Source organism: Chroicocephalus ridibundus, chromosome 1 (assembly GCF_963924245.1).
Source record: "Chroicocephalus ridibundus chromosome 1, bChrRid1.1, whole genome shotgun sequence".
Taxonomy (NCBI): domain Eukaryota; kingdom Metazoa; phylum Chordata; class Aves; order Charadriiformes; family Laridae; genus Chroicocephalus; species Chroicocephalus ridibundus.
In genome coordinates, this window is record NC_086284.1 from 8,384,420 (window position 1) to 8,402,736 (window position 18,317).

Sequence of the window (18,317 nt, forward strand, 5' to 3'; positions counted from 1 at the left end):
AGTAAACTAATCATAAACCGATTAGTTTATGCTAATTTTCTATTCATATATTAGAATAACAGAATCGTTTAGGTTGGAGGGGACCTTTCAGATCATCGAGTCCAACCATCAACCCAACGCTGACAAAGCCACCACTACCCCATGTCCCTCAGCACCACGTCTGCCCGGCTTTTAAATCCCTCCAGGGATGGCGACTCCACCACTGCCCTGGGCAGCCTCTTCCAATGCTTGACAACCCTTTCGGGGATGACATTTCTCCTAATATCCATCCTAAACCTCCCCTGGCACAACTTGAGGCCGTTTCCTCTTGTCCCATCACCTGTTCCCTGGGAGAAGAGCCCGACCCCCCCTGGCTACCCCCTCCTTTCAGGGAGTTGCAGAGAGCGAGAAGGTCTCCCCTCAGCCTCCTTTTCTCCAGGCTGAACACCCCCAGCTCCCTCAGCCGCTCCTCACAAGACTTGTGCTCCAGACCCCTCACCAGCTCCGGTGCCCTTCTCTGGACACGCTCCAGCACCTCAAGGGCTTTTTTGTGGTGAGGGGCCCAAAACTGGACACAGCACTCGAGGTGGGGCCTCACCAGTGCCCAATACAGGGGGACCATCACTGCCCCAGTCCTGCTGGCCACACTAGTGGTGATACAGGCCAGGATGCTGTTGGCCTTCTTGGCCACCTGGGCACACTGCTGGCTCATATTCAGTCAGCTGTTGACCAACACCCCCAGGTCCTTTTCCGCCAGGCAGCTCTCCAGCCATTACTAGCTGGTGGCTCTTTTCTTTATGTTCTAGTGGTTGGTCAGTTTAGATTATTTTCAAAGTGTAAAAACCCAGACAAAACCCAGCGCTTCACAGTATTTTTAAAACTAGGCATATTCCTGGGCTGCAGACCCTGGATCCCCTTCGGCTGGTGACTAAACTGGATGCGACACGCAAATAAATCCGACGTGATACACAAATAAATCCGATGCGATACACACACACACACAAACCACCAACACCCCCAAATGAGCCTGTTTTCGATCAGCGCTTGCCAGAGATCACAGGCAGCGTATTTGTTATGGAAACAGAATATCTTAATAATTCCCAAATTAAACAAATAATACACTTCAACAAACAGTTTCCTGATTTTTGTCTTTAGAACAGAAGGAAAATTTAGGTTTTCTGACAGCTGGGTTCACTTCAGCATCCTGGCATGCTTTCTGGCCGACGGAGCCAAGGCTTTAACAAATTCACAGCAAACCATCACCCTGATCCAAATTATTTAACGACTGAAGCAGGAGGAATGGAAAGAGTAGCGTGAAGAAATGCAGAATTTTGAGAAAAGCGCAATTCAGAATTTCAAGAAAAGAAAAGCAGAATTTCAAGGGAAGAAAAGCAGAAATTCAAGAAGGGAAAAGCAGAATTTCAAAGATCGCCTCAAGAAGCGGGGGACAAACTTAGGAATAAAATGGAGAATATTTATGTCCAGTCCAGCCCTGTCGTCACCATCCTGTTCCACTTGCCCAGAGGAACAAAACTCGCAGAATTTACCAAAGGTCCTTCAGTGAGTCACTGATGGAGCCAACACCAGGAACCCACTGAACCGCCCTGGAGTTTTTCCGGCGTTTCCTTTCACAGAATTGTTCTTTCGGAGCAAGCTGCTGTGCAAGGAGCAAAGTTTCACCTCCTTTCTCGCCCTTCCACGGGCATCAGAAGCGCCTTAGTTCAGCATCACTGCCCGCATCCATGGATCGAGTCAGCAGCAGCGCTGGGAAACCAAGCAAAACCAGCAAAAATAGAAGGGTCTGAGCAAAAATTAGAGGGAAATTCTTTTTCTGCAGTGGCTGAAGCACGGTAAGAGTATGGAAGAATAGATGTACAGTGAATTAAAATGCCAATTGGTGCCACATAGATTTTTATCTCTCACAAATATCCTCGTTATAATATATAAAATTACGTGTGCTGAAATGATACCGGTATTTTTTGTGGGTTTTTTTGGATTGCTATTATCATAGAATCATAGAATGGTTTGGGTTGGAAGGGACCTTAAAGATCATCCGGGTCCAACCCCTGCCATTGGCAGGGACACCTCCCACTGGACCAGGTTGCCCAAAATAAATGACTATAATGTCCATTCAGCTGAACACCCAAAACATGGATCCATTTTCATTTTAAAACTACTTGCGAAGGTGACTTTAAACCTGTTTCAAACAATGAAATTGCTTTTGAGAGGGATTATTTTCAATTCCGTTTAGAAGAAATGTGATTTTTTTAGAAAGGTAAGTCATTAGAGTCAAATTTATGATGTGAAATGTATCTTCACAGGGGTACAGCTGCACGCACACGCTCTCCCACATCATTAGGTGCGGAGAATGAAGGATCGGACAAGCTTGGAAAGCATTTCCCACGGGAAAAGCCAAAGCCACTTCGCCAAGTGAAATTTCCACTTCTCCGTGCAAGCGGTCTTCAGGTGAATGATTAACGTGCACTGTAAATACTGTTCATACGGCCGAGGAAATGAGGAAAGAAGCAAAATATATTAATGCGCCTTGCGTTACTTCAGTCAAGATTCAGAAAATATTGATTTTAAAAGAATAGAGAGTCCAAAGCTGGATCCACGCACCAGCATCTACATTTGCGGGGCAGATCCTTTCGGTTCAATTGTGGCACCAAGCATCTTCTGAAAACCTTCTAAGTTTTTATGGCCCAAGCCCCGACCTGAAATTTGTAAATATTTACAGAAGCAATACCTATGGGAAGGTCTGAAATCAGAAGGGTTGGGGGGGTGTCAGAGTTTTGAGTTCCAAAGTTGAATGGAATAGACATTTTATCCCTTTATTGGTCTTAAAAAGGCACTACCTCTCACTTCGTTTTTTTTCGTTTTGCCCCTACTTATATTAGTTTGTATATTTTAAAGCTGTAAGAGCATGGAAACAATAATAATTTTAATTAATCATTAACCTTTTCTTTGGAAAAATTTCTTTTGGGAGCACTTATCCAATCGAGAAGTGGATTCCTCACTCTACCAGGCAAAACAGAGAACACACTTTTAAACCGAAGATGATAACACAGAAGGGTTGCACCAAAAAAGCTGAATCCAGGGATGCCAGTTCCTGAACACACCTCTCTCCTGTTACGAAGCATTCAAGATTTTGAATAAAACCACTTTCTAACCACATCTGCGTTGAAAGAAGGGGAGATGAGTGGCTCTGCAGCACCCAGCGCCGTCCTTTTCTTGGGTTTTCTTTTGAAGTGCGATAAATTGACTTAACGGAGGTCAACGCGAGTCACTTGCTTTAGCTTGTTAATGAGAAACTCCTCATTTTGTCACGTCACGGAGCTGAAGTGCCTCCACGTCTATATAAACACTTACGGGATAAAGTAGCTATCCCCTAATCTGCCTCTCCATTTTGAAATTGCGTTACGAGGGCTTTCCGTGCGCCTTCGACAAAAGCTGCCCAGGAAATGATCAGCCTGGTTGCTTTGCCGCTATACCTCGTTATGCGATTTCCAATTAGCTCGAGTCATCCAACAGCCCTACCCATTAGCGGAGGCAGGCTCTAAACAGGGGTAGTTTGTATTAGAACTCCGTCTGTTGTTTGTACAAACTTGTTAGCTAAAATAAACATGCTGCTCCAAGATCCTTGACTGTACTTGCTGAGGGTCAGAGAAGAGTTTTTAATCCGCGGTACCCAGCAAATCCAAGCGCGTTACCCCCCTCTATTTACACATCGGGCTCTTAATATTCAACAAATGTTCGTTCCAAAACCACAAATGTTTTGAGTTTCATTCCACTGCAGACAAGCCATAAAAGCACTTACAGGCCTGCACTCGAAAGATGTATAATGTTATTTACAAGCATATATATATATTTACCAAAATAATTATACTGGTAGACCAGAGTTAACAGCTTCCTCCCTATATGAAAAAACCTAAAAATCCTAGACAGCTGTATAACTTTATTCTGCTTCTCACACAGGAACAGCTACATATTTAAAAATACATTCAAGTATCACTACGACTAAATTAGCTGGGGTTTGATGCTTTCGTTACACCGGAATAAAATGTTGAGAGGGAAACCAAGGGATCACCCAGAGGAAATACTGGTGTTTCCACCAGCACCAAGTCACGCAAGCAGCTTCATGTGTGGCTTTTGTTCCTGCAGCCGGGCACAAGGCAGGATCTCTGGAAGATGAGATTCCTGCAAGCTGGAGTCCCAACTACATCACGGAGGGTCCCACCTTGCACAAAAGCTGCAACTGCTCAGTCTTGTCTTCCCCTTCCAGATGTGGGGAGGCAGCCAGAAAGGGATGTGTTGAAATAAAAAGAGACAGGGTGCGCTTTCTGACAAATCACAGCTCTGCACTACGCTGCAAAACCACACAAGACTACAAAATCCTTACGAAACGATGCCCTAGCTCTCAAAGCCCTTAATATCATAGAATCATAGAGTCACAGAATGGTTTGGGTTGGAAGGGACCTTAAAGATCGTCCAGTTCCAACCCCCTGCCCTGGGCAGGGACACCTCCCACCAGCCCAGCTTGCTCCAAGCCCCGGCCAACCTGGCCTTGAACCCCTCCAGGGATGGGGCAGCCACAGCTTCTCTGGGCAACCTGGGCCAGGGGCTCACCGCCCTCACAGCCAAGAATTTCTGCCTCAGATCTCAGCTCAATCTCCCCTCTTGCAGTGGAAAACCCTTCCCCCTCGTCCCATGGCTCCCCTCCCTCACCCAGAGTCCCTCCCCAGCTTTCCTGGAGCCCCTTGAGGGACTGGAAGGGGCTCCAAGGTCTCCGTGGAGCCTTCTCTTCTCCAGGCTGAACCCCCCCAACTCTCTCAGCCCGTCCTCCCAGCAGAGGGGCTCCAGCCCTTGGATCATCTCCGGGGCCTCCTCTGGCCCCGCTCCAACAGCTCCGTGTCTCTCCTGTGCTGAGGCCCCAGAGCTGGAGGCAGCACTGCAGGGGGGTCTCCCCCGAGCGGAGCAGAGGGGCAGAATCACCTCCTTCGACCTGCTGGCCGTGCTTCTTTTGCTGCAGCCCAAGATGTGGTTGGGTTCTGGGCTGCCAGCGTGCATCGCCGGCTCAAAAAAATCATATATTTCAAATTAAAAGCTAAACCAGGCTTCGAACATTGATTTTCCCCATGAACAAAAAGGATTCCAGCAGACACATGTGTCGTACTTCCCTACTGACAGAAGCTCATGGAATTGAAAATATTTAAAATCAAGTACCCACTTTTATTCCCAGCAACATGAAGTACCTCCAGGAAAGCAGCTGAGTTTCGAAAGCACAGGAATGCTGGAATCCAGCACTCGCTCCGAGATCTGGGTGCTGCCCAAATTTCATTGTTCTTACGTCTCACTGTAGGACAAACATTTTCCCATTTAATAGTGAATTTGCTATTTACAGTTACTATTTACCAATGCCTATTTAAGAGCTACGGACTGGGTTATCTTTACACTGATTGAAAAACCGTCAGCCACCCACAAAGTTTACAAACAGTGTTCTGGGTGGTTCCTGCTTCTCTGAGCCGTTCTTTTCCCTTAGCTGATGGTGGGTTAGAAGAAGATGAAAGGCAAAAAAACCTCCAAAGTCGTTAAAAATATAAATATTGTTATCTATTTCTCACATACCTATCGTTGCTCTACACGGAAGGAGGCACGGTTTTGTTTATTTACTGTTCCAGTCTTAATTAAGCGAAGGCTTTAAACCTACAGCTTGCACAAGATGAAGATAAACAACTGCTTTGGAAGGCGTGGAAATTAAACCCAGCGAGAATATCTTATATGGCTCATTTCTGTTCCCAGAAAGAAAAGGGCTTTTCTTCTCCACCCCACAAACACCTCGGTTACAAGTCTTCAAAAATCGTTTATAAAAGTGTTGGGGTAAAAAAAAAAACAAACAGGGAAATCCAGCAAAGCTGATCTAATGCAGCCCCTTCGACATTTTGGTTTATGATTGTTTGGAATGGAGTGGCTTGAAGGCAGAGTTGCTTTATTTTCCGTGATTTTTCAGGGCGCAGAACAAGCCCGCGACAGCCCTGCCCAGGGGAGAGGATTCCTCTCCCTGCTGGAACATCTCCCGTACTTTTTGATTTGTACTAAAGCCGCCTGAACCCTGTAATTTTTCTCTTAAAAAAAAAAAATCAAAACTATTGATTTTAGACGAAGGTCAAACATACGAGCATGTGCAGACATTAAAATCAGATTAAAATAGGCTTACAAGTAGACCCAAATGATCTTTTGTGAGAAATATTTTATTCCACTGCAATATTTTTCTAGGAACAAAACCATTAAGCGGGTTGGACGGTCTCATTTGGCAACTGGTTTTAGCCAAGGAGAAAACAACACGGAAACGTTTTGGCTAAACGTTCTGGAAAGACACTATCTATCTTTATTTCCTCATTCAGAAACATTTTGGTTTTAATTCTAGGCTTTTAAAAATGAAAATAAAAGCATTAAAATGAAATAATTCTCTTAACGAAAAGTAATGTATCATTAAAATTTTGGGCCACCAGAATTATTTGCACAGTGACGGGTGGAATTAACTATGAATACAGTAAAAACAAGTATTGGAACACTACAAAATTCTGAAAACCCAATGTAAGCCCTCCCCTGCAACTCAGCTTTAAATCACAGTCCAGTGCTGTTAAAGTAGGGCTGCACCAGCAAATAATCCACAAAGCTCAACTTTCACCGCCTTGCTGACGCGTGGGGTGGAAAGAGCTATGCCAAAACCACCCAAAGCAAAAAAAAAAAATCCTATCCAATATGACTCACTTAAAATTTTATCATAGAATCATATCACAGAATGGTTTGGGTTGGAAGGGAACTCAAAGATCAGCCAGTCCCACCCCCCTGCCCTGGGCAGGGACACCTCCCACCAGCCCAGCTTGCTCCAAGCCCCGGCCAACCTGGCCTTGAACCCCTCCAGGGATGGGGCAGCCACAGCTTCTCTGGGCAACCTGGGCCAGGGGCTCACCGCCCTCACAGCCAAGAATTTCTGCCTCAGATCTCAGCTCAACCTCCCCTCTTGCAGTGGAAACCCCTTCCCCCTTGTCCCATGGCTCCCCTCCCTCATCCAGAGTCCCTCCCCAGCTTTCCTGGAGCCCCTTGAGGGACTGGAAGGGGCTCCAAGGTCTCCCCGGAGCCTTCTCTTCTCCAGGCTGAACTCCCCCAACTCTCTCAGCCCGTCCTCCCAGCAGAGGGGCTCCAGCCCTCCCAGCATCTCCGGGGCCTCCTCTGGCCCCGCTCCAACAGCTCCATGTCCTTCTGATGTTGGGGGCTCCAGAGCTGGACGTGGTACTCCAGGTGGGGTCTCCCCAGCATGGAGCAGAGGGGGCAGAATCCCCTCCCTGGCCCTGCTGGCCACATTTTGGTCCCTGAGGCACCAACGTGAGCTCAGCCTGGGAAGAGGAGCCTATCCGCAATTCGAACTGGATGGCGTTCACCTGCAGTACTGTGAATCAAGACCATACGATGCCAGAGATGTATAAAGAACAGGTAAGGAAGCTGTTCTTTCTGCTCCAGCCTGTGTTTCATTTGTCTTCTCTACAGCCAAAAACCAATCACTACCTGGCTCCAGGCGAAGCTCAGCCACCGTTTGCAAGAGAACGATGACTGCAGCAAACCGGAGCCACCAGCCCTTGGGAATCCACCTGGCCGGGACCAAAACAACCCCAAACCCAATCCTTTTTCGGCACCAGCTAGGGAACCGGCTAATAAATGACATTTTTCACACAACACTGAGTGTTTGGTTGGTTGGTTTTTTTTTCCAAGTGGGAGGATGGGCGGGAAGTTTCTACAGCTATTACAGCAGAGGTAGTTAATTTATATGCTAAATATTCTGTGTGGACTTAAATCAAAGGCGGCTGTTAAGGGTGAAGCAAACAGGAAATGAAACACTGACACAGATAACGCGTCTCAAGAGCGAATGCCAAGGGTAAGAAAACAGAGGTGAAGCTATTAATGGAGAAGAGCCCACCTGCGTAGCTCCAGCCCAACTGGATTTTTTCCAAGCTCGAGCATATTAGAGATTCCTAAACAGAGAAAGCAGTTGGTGGGGAAGGAGATGGCGAGGAGATGAGAGCAGTAACGAAGCATTTTATAGGGTTTACGAAGTTGTTCCCAGGCTACTGGTAATGGGACTGAATGGAAATTATCCAAATTCCGTAAGTAGAAAATGGAATGTTCATAAAATGTATGTACGCAAACCTTTACTAACACATTTCTCTGCAGTCCTGGTGATGAATATTGGTTCTTAATGTAGTGAAAGATGTCGGATACGTTTCATAATCAAAAGATTCAGTGCGATTTAGGCAGAGGCTGGACTAGAGACACCCCCAAAGCCCCCAACCTGAATGACTCTACGAAATGCCACCGCATTCAAACCACAGCTTTAAGGAACTGAGCTGGGTTTTCAGTGTGATCCACCTTCCAAAAGAACTGAATTAAAAAAAAGGACAAAAAGAAAAGCTACAAAACACGCAACATTAATATTCTTGTAGCCCAGACTCATTCCTGACCCCTTTACCGAAAAGATCAGAGAGACAGTCTGCCACCTGAGGCCCTGCAGCAATTATTCTTCATCTCAGCAACGTTTAAAGTCATGAAGATTATTATTTGTAGGATGTTTTCAAAATGACTTATCCATTTGTTTCCATAAATAGGGATATTTATAGGATAGGGATACCTAGCCTTTACAGTACATAGGGATCTACAAGAGACAGAGCTTCAGTTGACTATATCCTTCCAGGAATCTTTATGACTGTATTTCATCATTAGCTTCAAAACATTCCTGTCTGTTCCTGCTCCTTCATCCCACGAAATACCTTCCTCTGTTAAATGTCCACAAATGAAAAAATATCCTTTATTATCATCGTGAATGCATATTACCCAGCCTTCTAAAGACTTCCCTTCTCATTGCTCATGCCAAAACAGGCAGGTTTGTCAAAAAAAAGATGCTGCGAAATATTTAGAATGAATCATAGAATCATAGAATGTGTTGGGTTGGAAGCGACCCTGAAAGGTCATCCAGTCCGACCCCCTGCAGTGAGCAGGGACATCTTCAACTAGATCAGAAGCAGGATCTTCTGCACACCCTCCCAATTTCTCAGAAATTATATATTAAATTATCAGAAAGTATTAATTCAAGATAAAGATTCTCAAATACGGTCGTATACTTTTTGCAACACCGCGGTCAGAATGATTAAATGTTCGGATACAGCAGATAAAACACTACAGCTTGTCCATCTTCACAATGCCCTAATACAGCTTCGGGGCTCTGATGATGATGTTCTCAACAGCGACATTCTCATTCTGCTTTTCACCAAAAGAGCTCAGAATTTTGTGGATGTCGGCGGCATTTTTCCAGGCTAGTTCTCCAATCTGCCTGGCCGGAATCTCCGACCGAGAAGGCAACCTGTTCACGGAGCACAGCTCTCCCAAGCATATGCTTCCCGAGCGAAGCCGTAGGTAGCAGCAAGTGACATTTTACAAATTCTTTTTTTTTTTTTTTTTTTTGGGGGGGTGGGGGGTGGGGGTTGGTAGCCTTATTCTCTTTCATTTCTCTTAGTGAAGCATACGGAATGAAGCTTTTCTCACATTTCTTATGAGCAGAGAATGACACCGCTCCTGCAGCTGAAAGGTTCCACACGCCACTAACACCAGGCTGAAGCGTAGCTACGTCTCCTTGAGCTGCAGGAGGACCACATGCTGCATACGATTAATAGATTAGATCCTAAGATAGAACAGGAGCCCAGCCAGCAAACACACTGTTATCACAGTAATAAATATTCATAGCCAAATAGAAGGGGAGGGAGAAAAGAGCCCTCCATTTACAATTAAAGATGGACCCAAGCTTCTGAACTAATCAAAGGAAGTAAACAGCACCATAATGAGTCTTAATCAAATCTTATCTGGTACAAATACTCCCCTGAGAGTTGTAGATATCCTAACGATGAGATGAAACGCATGCCCTTATAATTAAGTGGAAATAGGATTAATCGCTGTGGAGGCCCCGAGACCTTCCTTGAGCGCAGACCTGAGCACAGATGGGAAATCTCCCATCATCATCATCATCATCGAGAAGAACGATGTCAGTCCTGGGACCAGCCACACTGGCTAGTGAAACCCACTCCAGGCTACCAAAGTATTGGGGTGTTTAGTTTGATAGAGACAAAACAAGATGAAAGGAAGAAGAATTCCAGTAACCCAGCCTCAGGGTCCAGGATGCAGGCTGAAAGAAAGGTCGTAGAAACCAACGAAATAGCTGCAACTTTTCTTTTCCCTTATTTCCGCACCACCGATGAGTGGAGACGGTAAATTTTTGTCTTGAAGAGCATAAAGAGGAAGGGGCAGAGGCAGTGGAGAAACGCAAAGCTATTTTAAGGCAAATCAGATCTATCCAACTGCCTGAACTAACAGCCGTGAAACCCCCAGCAACCTTCCTTACCGTTGTCACAAAAAACGAAAGCTTAAAACACCCAAGTTCTATTTCAGTTACCCGAGCTGGTTGGTTAAGTGCCAAAGAGCTACAAGAATAATTTATTTTCTCAAATTACTGAATTTGGAGGGTGTTGACCTCCTTTACAGACGCTGCCTGAATCACGTCACCTTCAATTTAACCGAGCACCGTCTGCTCTCAGTGTTTGCCTTTATCAAAATCCAACCCTCGCCCAGCAGTAGTTAAATGCTGGTTTGACAAGGATGGATGGAGCTCCTCTGGATCTAAACTCCGCGGTGTAGCCTTAACCACAGTCAATTTTAGTGCCCTGAGGTATTATCTGAGATATTATCAGACCTGTTCTAACATTTCCTTTAAGAACAAGCAAGCAAAAGAAACAAAAACCGTTTAAAAAGGCAGAAACTTTCCATTTTTCAGAAGAAAATATGGGTTCTAGTTATCGATTACAGCCACTGTCCATCACCTGCTGTGTATCAATTGTACAGAAGCACTCTGGTGTAAGCCATATTTTCCCCAAACTTTAATCAAGGACTCCGCTCCCTGAAAAATCACATGGAAAAATATCTCTTATCCCAGGGAGAAAAAGATTAAAAAGAACCCAGTGAGCTGTGAATGTGCCAATCTCAGGTTTTCGGTTCAGGCACTGCATCTTGCAGAAGACAAAAAAGTAGATTTTTTCAGTGTGTCTTGGTTGTATGCACACTTTTACTGTAGTTCTTTGCTGTAGCTTCAAATTGCACCTATTCCACATCCATCGTGCTTGTCAGAAAACACATAAATTATAGAATCACAGAATGGTTTGGGTTAGAAGGGACCTTCAAGACCATCCAGTTCCAACCCCCAAATCCCACCAGACCAGGCTGCTCCAAGCCCCGTCCAACCTGGCCTTGAACCCCTCCAGGGATGGGGCAGCCACAGCTTCTCTGGGCAACCTGGGCCAGGGGCTCACCACACTCACAGCCAAGAATTTCTGCTTGAAATCTCATCTAAATCTCCCCTCTTGCAGTGGAAAACCCTTCCTCCTCGTCCCATGGCTCCCCTCCCTCATCCAGAGTCCCTCCCCAGCTTTCCTGGAGCCCCTTGAGGGACTGGAAGGGGCTCCAAGCCTCCGCGGAGCCTTCTCTTCTCCAGGCTGAACCCCGCCAACTCTCTCAGCCTTATACATACAGTAGAGTTCCTCGGTTTCTCTCAGCTGTTAGATTTCAAAGGATCCAGGGTCTCCAAGGAAGAGGGCAATGAGATGAATACATCTATGCACAGAACACCCTGGAGAAACCCCCTTACCAATATGCATCATCTCTGAAAGGTTCTGACTCAGCTCACGTTGTATTAGATGGCACATAGAGATCGCTTTGTCTTCCGATAGTTAAGCAGGCTGGCACTGGAGCAATGTGTCAAGAATGTGAAATCCCTGAGGAGAAACACGCAAGTGGAAGTGTCTTCTGGCAAAATAGCTTTGCCAGAAGAAAGGCAAAATTTAATCCCAACGTGCTTCTGAAATTATCTTCCCCTTCAGAAATGATGAAGAAAGAAGAGGAAGAGGGTAGATTTGCAAAGGAAAAAGCATCTTTTTCCTTTGAGCAGGTCAAGAAGTCAAAACAGGAAAGAACAACAGGCACACTACTCCAGAAAGGAAATAAAAATAAAATGCATTTCAAGAGAAAAACGCAAAAACAAAAGGAAGAAGGGAGGATGTCTCTGGAATGAGGAATGACAGTACCCGGTATCTAACACACCACAAGAAGAGAGGAAGCGTGTGCACGTACACATGCACGTGGATGGGACCTACAAATAACGTTCAGCAAAACGTCCATGTCTCCAAAGCGCTAGCAGTACACACCCAAGGTCTCTTAGAAACAGTAACTCTGCAATACAGGCATCGCGGGTTAATACAACCATCGACTTGAGGGAATTATCTCAAGGTTACGAAATTCATGCCCTGCAATCCTTGTCATCTTCTCGATGCGCTGTCCTCTAGCTGCTTTATTCAGAATAAACAGGAGCTTTCCATGTCTAAGTCTTGACCATCGTGGCAAGAGACAACAGTAGATTAACCAATACTTGTTGGAGTTGCAAGCGAAGTTGCATCGAAACCTTCCCAATAAAGCAGTTTGGGGTTTTTTGTTTAACAAAACAAAATCTACATGTTACCATCAAACGCTTCTACACATGGCACCAGAACATATTACTCATCCAGTTACAATCACCGCAGTATCCACAAAGTTTTGCAGCTGGTAAAGATGCCCCATCCCTGGAGGGGTTCAAGGCCAGGTTGGACGGGGCTTGGAGCAAGCTGGGCTGGTGGGAGGTGTCCCTGCCCAGGGCAGGGGGCTTGGAACTGGGTCATCTTTAAGGTCCCTTCCAACCCAAACCATTCTGTGATTCTGTGATTTAACGTGACGACGTGATAATGAACTAACTAGCGTTAAAAGGCAAATTACTTTGGGCTGTTCACACAGGGTACAACCATGTATGGTGTCAGGCAACTGTAAACCACCGTGCATTCAGCAACAGCCGCAAATGTGAAATTGCCCATTGACTCCTGCCAACTCTCCAGACACCCTCCTTCGCCACTCACTATCCTGAGAAGGACTTTTTTGAAGCACGGAGCTAATCCCGGGGTCTCTTTGCTTTGCTTTGCTTCACTTACCAGCCGCAGCTCCTCGAGCCAAAGGCAGGGCAGCGGGACAGGGAACGGGCAGCTCTCTGGCTCCCTACAGCCTAAATAGTTTATTCTTCCATGGATCATACGTTTGCAAAAATCTCTTGTCTAATGAACGGTCCTGAAACTACTTAATAGTGCCGCTTAGAGGGGTGGGGACTAATAAGGGTTGAAGCTAAAAGGAAAGGCGACCCCTAAGTAAAAGTAAACAAGCTTATTAAATGCACTTTCTAGCTTCTCTTAGAAAAAAATTCTATATTATAAATAACTCATGTGGGAATATATAAAAGTCAGAAACACAAAGTGATTTACACACCTACCATTCAAAAATTCAGAGACAACTTCCTGGCCTTGAAATACAGGGTGGAAAAGTTGTACCAAGATAAAAGGAAAATCACCCAGGCACCGAGTCTTGCGAGACTCAATTCCTTGGCATTTTCACCGTCTTCTGTTTTAAACCAGAACACGTGTATATTATAATATAATATTATTATAAAGGTAAGGGACATTTTAACTACGACACACCGGGTATCAGTGGAAAACCAGGGAAATACATTATTTGTCTATATTAAATGCTTTCTACCAAATACATCTTGGAGAAAAATATTCATGCTCTTTAACTCTTTGGAGCACCATTTAGTGTTTATAAGGATGCACATCTATGACTCTGCATTTGCTCCTCATTAGATCAGAGAACTGCATGCTATTCCCTGCCCCCCACCGCCCCCCCCATTTATTGCATTTATCCATCACCTTCCTGGCCAGGCACTTCTTGCCCAGTGTGTTTCCCAATGGAGCTTTACCCCTCCCTCTGCTTTTGGAAAAGCCCGCTGCCTTCTACAGCACACTACAGGGTTCATTTCAGCTCTCACATCTCTTTTTTTTTTTATTTTTATATATATATATATGTATATATGTAAAAACCTTCCACTTCTTGGCACTTTCCCCCTACCCTCAGTTATATTCTGCGGCTGTGGCCCAACTTGCAATTTTGTCTGAAGCTCTTTTAGCTAATTCTCTCTGAAAAGCCAAACTTCTGCTGGGCCAAAGTCCTCGTGCGCTCTCAAACATCTTCTTTGCTGTATTTGCCTGGACAACAACTGGCGTGTTATCCCTTCCTCTGTGCTCTCTGTACCACTCCTACAGGACCAGGCCCCGATTTCTACTGCAGAGATCCTTCTTGGCCATTACTCTTGCAGCTCGCCCTTTCCAAGTTCTCACTTGCCAGAATTTAACAAATAAAAAATACCCCCGTCCATTTTTCTCTCCGCCACCTCCCCCAAGGAATCGTGTCACCTCTTCGCTCAGTTTCCGCTGATTGATTGGGTTCTCTTAATTATGCATTCTTAAGACTTGCAAACACTAAAGTTCCAGACCGATTTCATCTGTACCTTTTATGATATTTTTGTGCGAGAACCTTCTCCTCTGCAACTTCTTATCCTAATTTTATTCCTTTCTGCTGCCGCTTTCATCTTTCATTCTCATGCTCTCTTGTCCTTGCGTATTAAATCATTAACTATCTATACACCAAAGTACTTTGGAGTACAGTCTGTTTGAAATAGTTTACTCAAAATAAAAGGCTACTGCATTTTAAAACACTTTCTGTTACGAGAGCATATTCTGGATTTGTTTTAAAACGAGAGCCTAACATTTATCACAGCAGGAGGAGGAATATTTTTACTCTCTATTTTCTAACCTCTTGAACTGTAAATCACATTCCTAATTACATCAGGTCCTCCGAATATCTGGCGGTATGAGAAGCACTTAACTGAAACAATTACGTTTGCTCTCCAGTTTTAATTAAGCGACCCACTCAGCCGAAAACGAATAGATCGGTTCCTGTTGCTTGCAATAGGTTTTTTTTGAATCACTGGCCAGGAAAACAGTTAACTTTTACCCACCCAGCGCTGGCAGTCAACCACGAAGTTTATCTTTTCCTGAGTCTTTCTTAACCCAGAACAGGTCTCACAAACCTCTGTAACCTTTTCAGAAGTACCTCAGAGTGAAAGCAGAACGAGATAGAAAGATTATTTCAAATATTTTCCCATCAACATTACAAATTAACGCGTATATCAAAAAAACGCTAGAACAGAAGGCACATCAGCGTGTGGGAGTTCCTTCTAGAAGCCAAAAAGCATGAAGATGGAGATATTATCATAATTTTGGGGTATTAATTCCTTCAAGCAGAAGGGCACTAGTAAACGTGAGATTGTTCTTTCTCTATTTAAGACAAAGCCCCTAAATGTAGAGATTCTTGACCTTTGCACAATAGCGGAAAACGCAGCAAGTTTAATCACTCCTCATCAGGAGTGTTTTTTAATATTATTCTTCTAATCTCGAGTCTTTCATTAAGTTGATTCAGTGATGTGAGAAGTACGAAATCAAGGAAAAAAAAAAAAAGACATCTCAAAATTCCCTGATTTTTGATGCTAAAAGCTTTCATTTCCACAAACAAAACGAAAATAGCTGTAACCTAAAAATAATTTCCTTCTTACCTCAGCCTTGCGAATGCTCTCTCTGGCTTCATCTATTTTCTGCTCTAGTTCTGCTCGGGTTTGCTCAGACATCACAGGCCCGTGGCATTCGAGCTCCTCAAGTGTCTGTCAGAAATCAGAAAACACGCCACAGATGTAGTAAATCCCAGCGAGCCATTTACATGATAAATATTTATGACAAGTCCGGGAAATTATTGGTTGATTAGTTGCTGGGTTGACCAACAATAGCCCGATTCCAGGAAAACAGATGATGACCAAGGCAAAACACCATTTAAAAGCACAGTATTTCACATGGAAATGCCACTTGGGGGAATATTTCAAGATCTTCATGAAAACATGATATTGTGGTCTGAATCAACTCATCTACAGGTTGGTATTTCCCTATTTAAAATGGGTATGTTGCTCCCCATTGATGTCAGGAGGGAAAAGAGCATCTTCAACACGGAGAGTGAAGTTGCTAATGGTACAGGAACGTTGTATCCAGAGGAGAATTTGCTGAATCACAGAAAACACATTGGAGTTTCTTGGCTTCCCTCACATGTGTGTTGACCGTACAGATCCAGAAAAATAACAACAGCATGCGATCGCACAAACTGTCACCAGTTATCTGCAAATATGTGCCTGGCTGAGTATTTCTGTATTTTGCGTTACGTAGTCTTTGGAGAAAGAGCAGAAGGAGCATCAGGTACTAGGACCAGAATGGAGGATGCTCCCTCCTTCCTCTGAAGAGAGTTTTACTGTCATATTTTGGTTACAGACTCTATTCATACCCTCTTCCTGGTGCTGCAATTTCTGGTTTTTTGCTACAGAGTGACCCAGGCTCAGCAGAAGACAGGTACGATGGTGAACACCTATTTTGGTCATCTTGCTTTGTGCCTTCCCTCTGCGTAGTTTGAGGAATGGCTCAAATCTCTAAAGTGGAACTAGAAGGCAGGTCCCCCACTTCCCGGGCTGCAACTCATTGAATTATACAATATTGCAGATATTGTGGTGTAGACACATCCTCTTTAACTGAATTTAATGTAGTCTGTGCAAGTTAGGCTTGACCCGAGCATGTGAAACAGAGGTTTTTAGGCAGAATTTCGCACAAGAACTTAGTGTGGCTCCCGACGCTCTCTCCAAACAAGAGCATGACAGCCTTGCCGTAGGTGTTTAAGGAATTCGGTGCCCCAAGGGATGCATTTCTACTGGCTGACTTTATTCTCATTCCCAGCCAGTCTCAGCCACATTCCAAAATACAGCTACCTGAAGCCCCAGTCAGGACGTCCAAATAAAGCTCTAGGGCCTTCTATGTTGAGCTACATATGTAGAAATAAATTTATCAATACGCACTTGATTTTGTGTCTTCACATTAGATTTAAGCGCACGTTACTCATGGATTTTCCTAGACTTGAAAAAACTTTTTGGTAGCCAAACTTTTTTTTCTACAGGCAATATATACATCATACAGCGGACGTAAGAGAATCCCCGAAACTTCATTTCTAACAGAAGGATGGCGTGTAGAACAGAGGTAGGTCTGTAAGTTATTTGCAGTAAAGAAGCTGTAACTTCAGATTTATACGGGAATAAAATGTATCGATGAACCAAAAAGTTAGAGGAGCTGCTAACCTGGCAGTTGGAGTGTGTCATATCAAGAAAGGCTTAGATGAAAATGGCAGGTTGCCCAGAGAGATAGCAAGACAAAAATAATTCCTTCGTGCTTGCGGCAGCTCCTCTTTCGTGCAGTGGGGAGCTGCAACAAATAAAATCCGTAAACAAATGTTTTCCTAACCTACCCGCTGACTGTGGATGATGTTTTTGTGCTCCCGGGCTACCCGGGTAGCCCATTTCCGAGCCTCCTTGTTGAGGCTGTGCTCTTCAGTCGTTCCAGTTTCCGATTCCAGTTGTCGACTCTGGAACAGAAAACAAGAGGATGAGTCATGACACAGACCCAGGGCTACCTCTGCAGATATGATGATATTTAGTTATAGGATAAGTTTACATTACGTTTATCAGCCTGGGATCTTGCTTCATATGAAACAAGGAGGATTCAACCAAAACCAACTCTCTTCCATACGAACTTTGTGATGGTACCATGTTGTGGGATCCCAACTACGAAAGCAAATCAAAGCTCACAAGAATTCCCAACTCAATTGCCTCGGAAAAAACAGCGTGACACTGAATACCGGCCACAGCTCTACTGCAATGAAAGACATTCACGATGAATACAACTGAAACTCAATTTCACCCATACTGGGTATCAAAGAGATGAAGAATAACTAGCCAAGGAAGCCACCTAATTTCTAAAATAACCATGCATTACGTGAAAGATTCATCGTTTCAACGATGAAAGGTTAAGTGTGGTCCAACTGGCCATTTGGGCTCATTCTTTGTAATTTGTGATCAAATCATAGCGTCATCAAATATTTTAGAACAGCGCGGCCATTTCTGTCAAAAAAAAAAAATTATCTGCAAAACAGCGACTCAAATTTCAAACCAAATTTTTTGATATTGTTTCATCTTATGCCCGCTTTTCTTGTGTCAGTAACAAAAAAAGAAAAATTCCAACTAAAATTGCCAACTAAAGCAAGATGAAGTAGTTCTCTATTGTCCCCAGATTGAACAGAACCCATCTGAAACTCTGAAGAGAGACTTCCCAGCATTTAATGAATGCAATCACGCCCAATCTTTCTGTAATTTCTATTAGAATCATAGAATCATAGAATCATAGAATCATAGGGTTGGA

At 44.2% G+C, this 18,317-nt stretch overlaps 1 protein-coding gene across 2 annotated transcripts in view; it reads right to left on the bottom strand.

Moving 5' to 3' along the window:
- The window catches only part of FCHSD2 (FCH and double SH3 domains 2), a 178,984-nt gene that overhangs the window by 14,965 nt on the left and 145,702 nt on the right, over nucleotides 1–18,317 (bottom strand). For both annotated transcript variants that reach the window (XM_063327340.1, XM_063327329.1), the window contains 2 exons: nucleotides 17,368–17,484; nucleotides 15,593–15,697 (listed from right to left, as the gene is read on the bottom strand). In XM_063327340.1, the coding sequence (XP_063183410.1) occupies nucleotides 15,593–15,697; nucleotides 17,368–17,484 (222 nt within the window). The remainder of the gene's footprint in view (nucleotides 1–15,592; nucleotides 15,698–17,367; nucleotides 17,485–18,317) is intronic.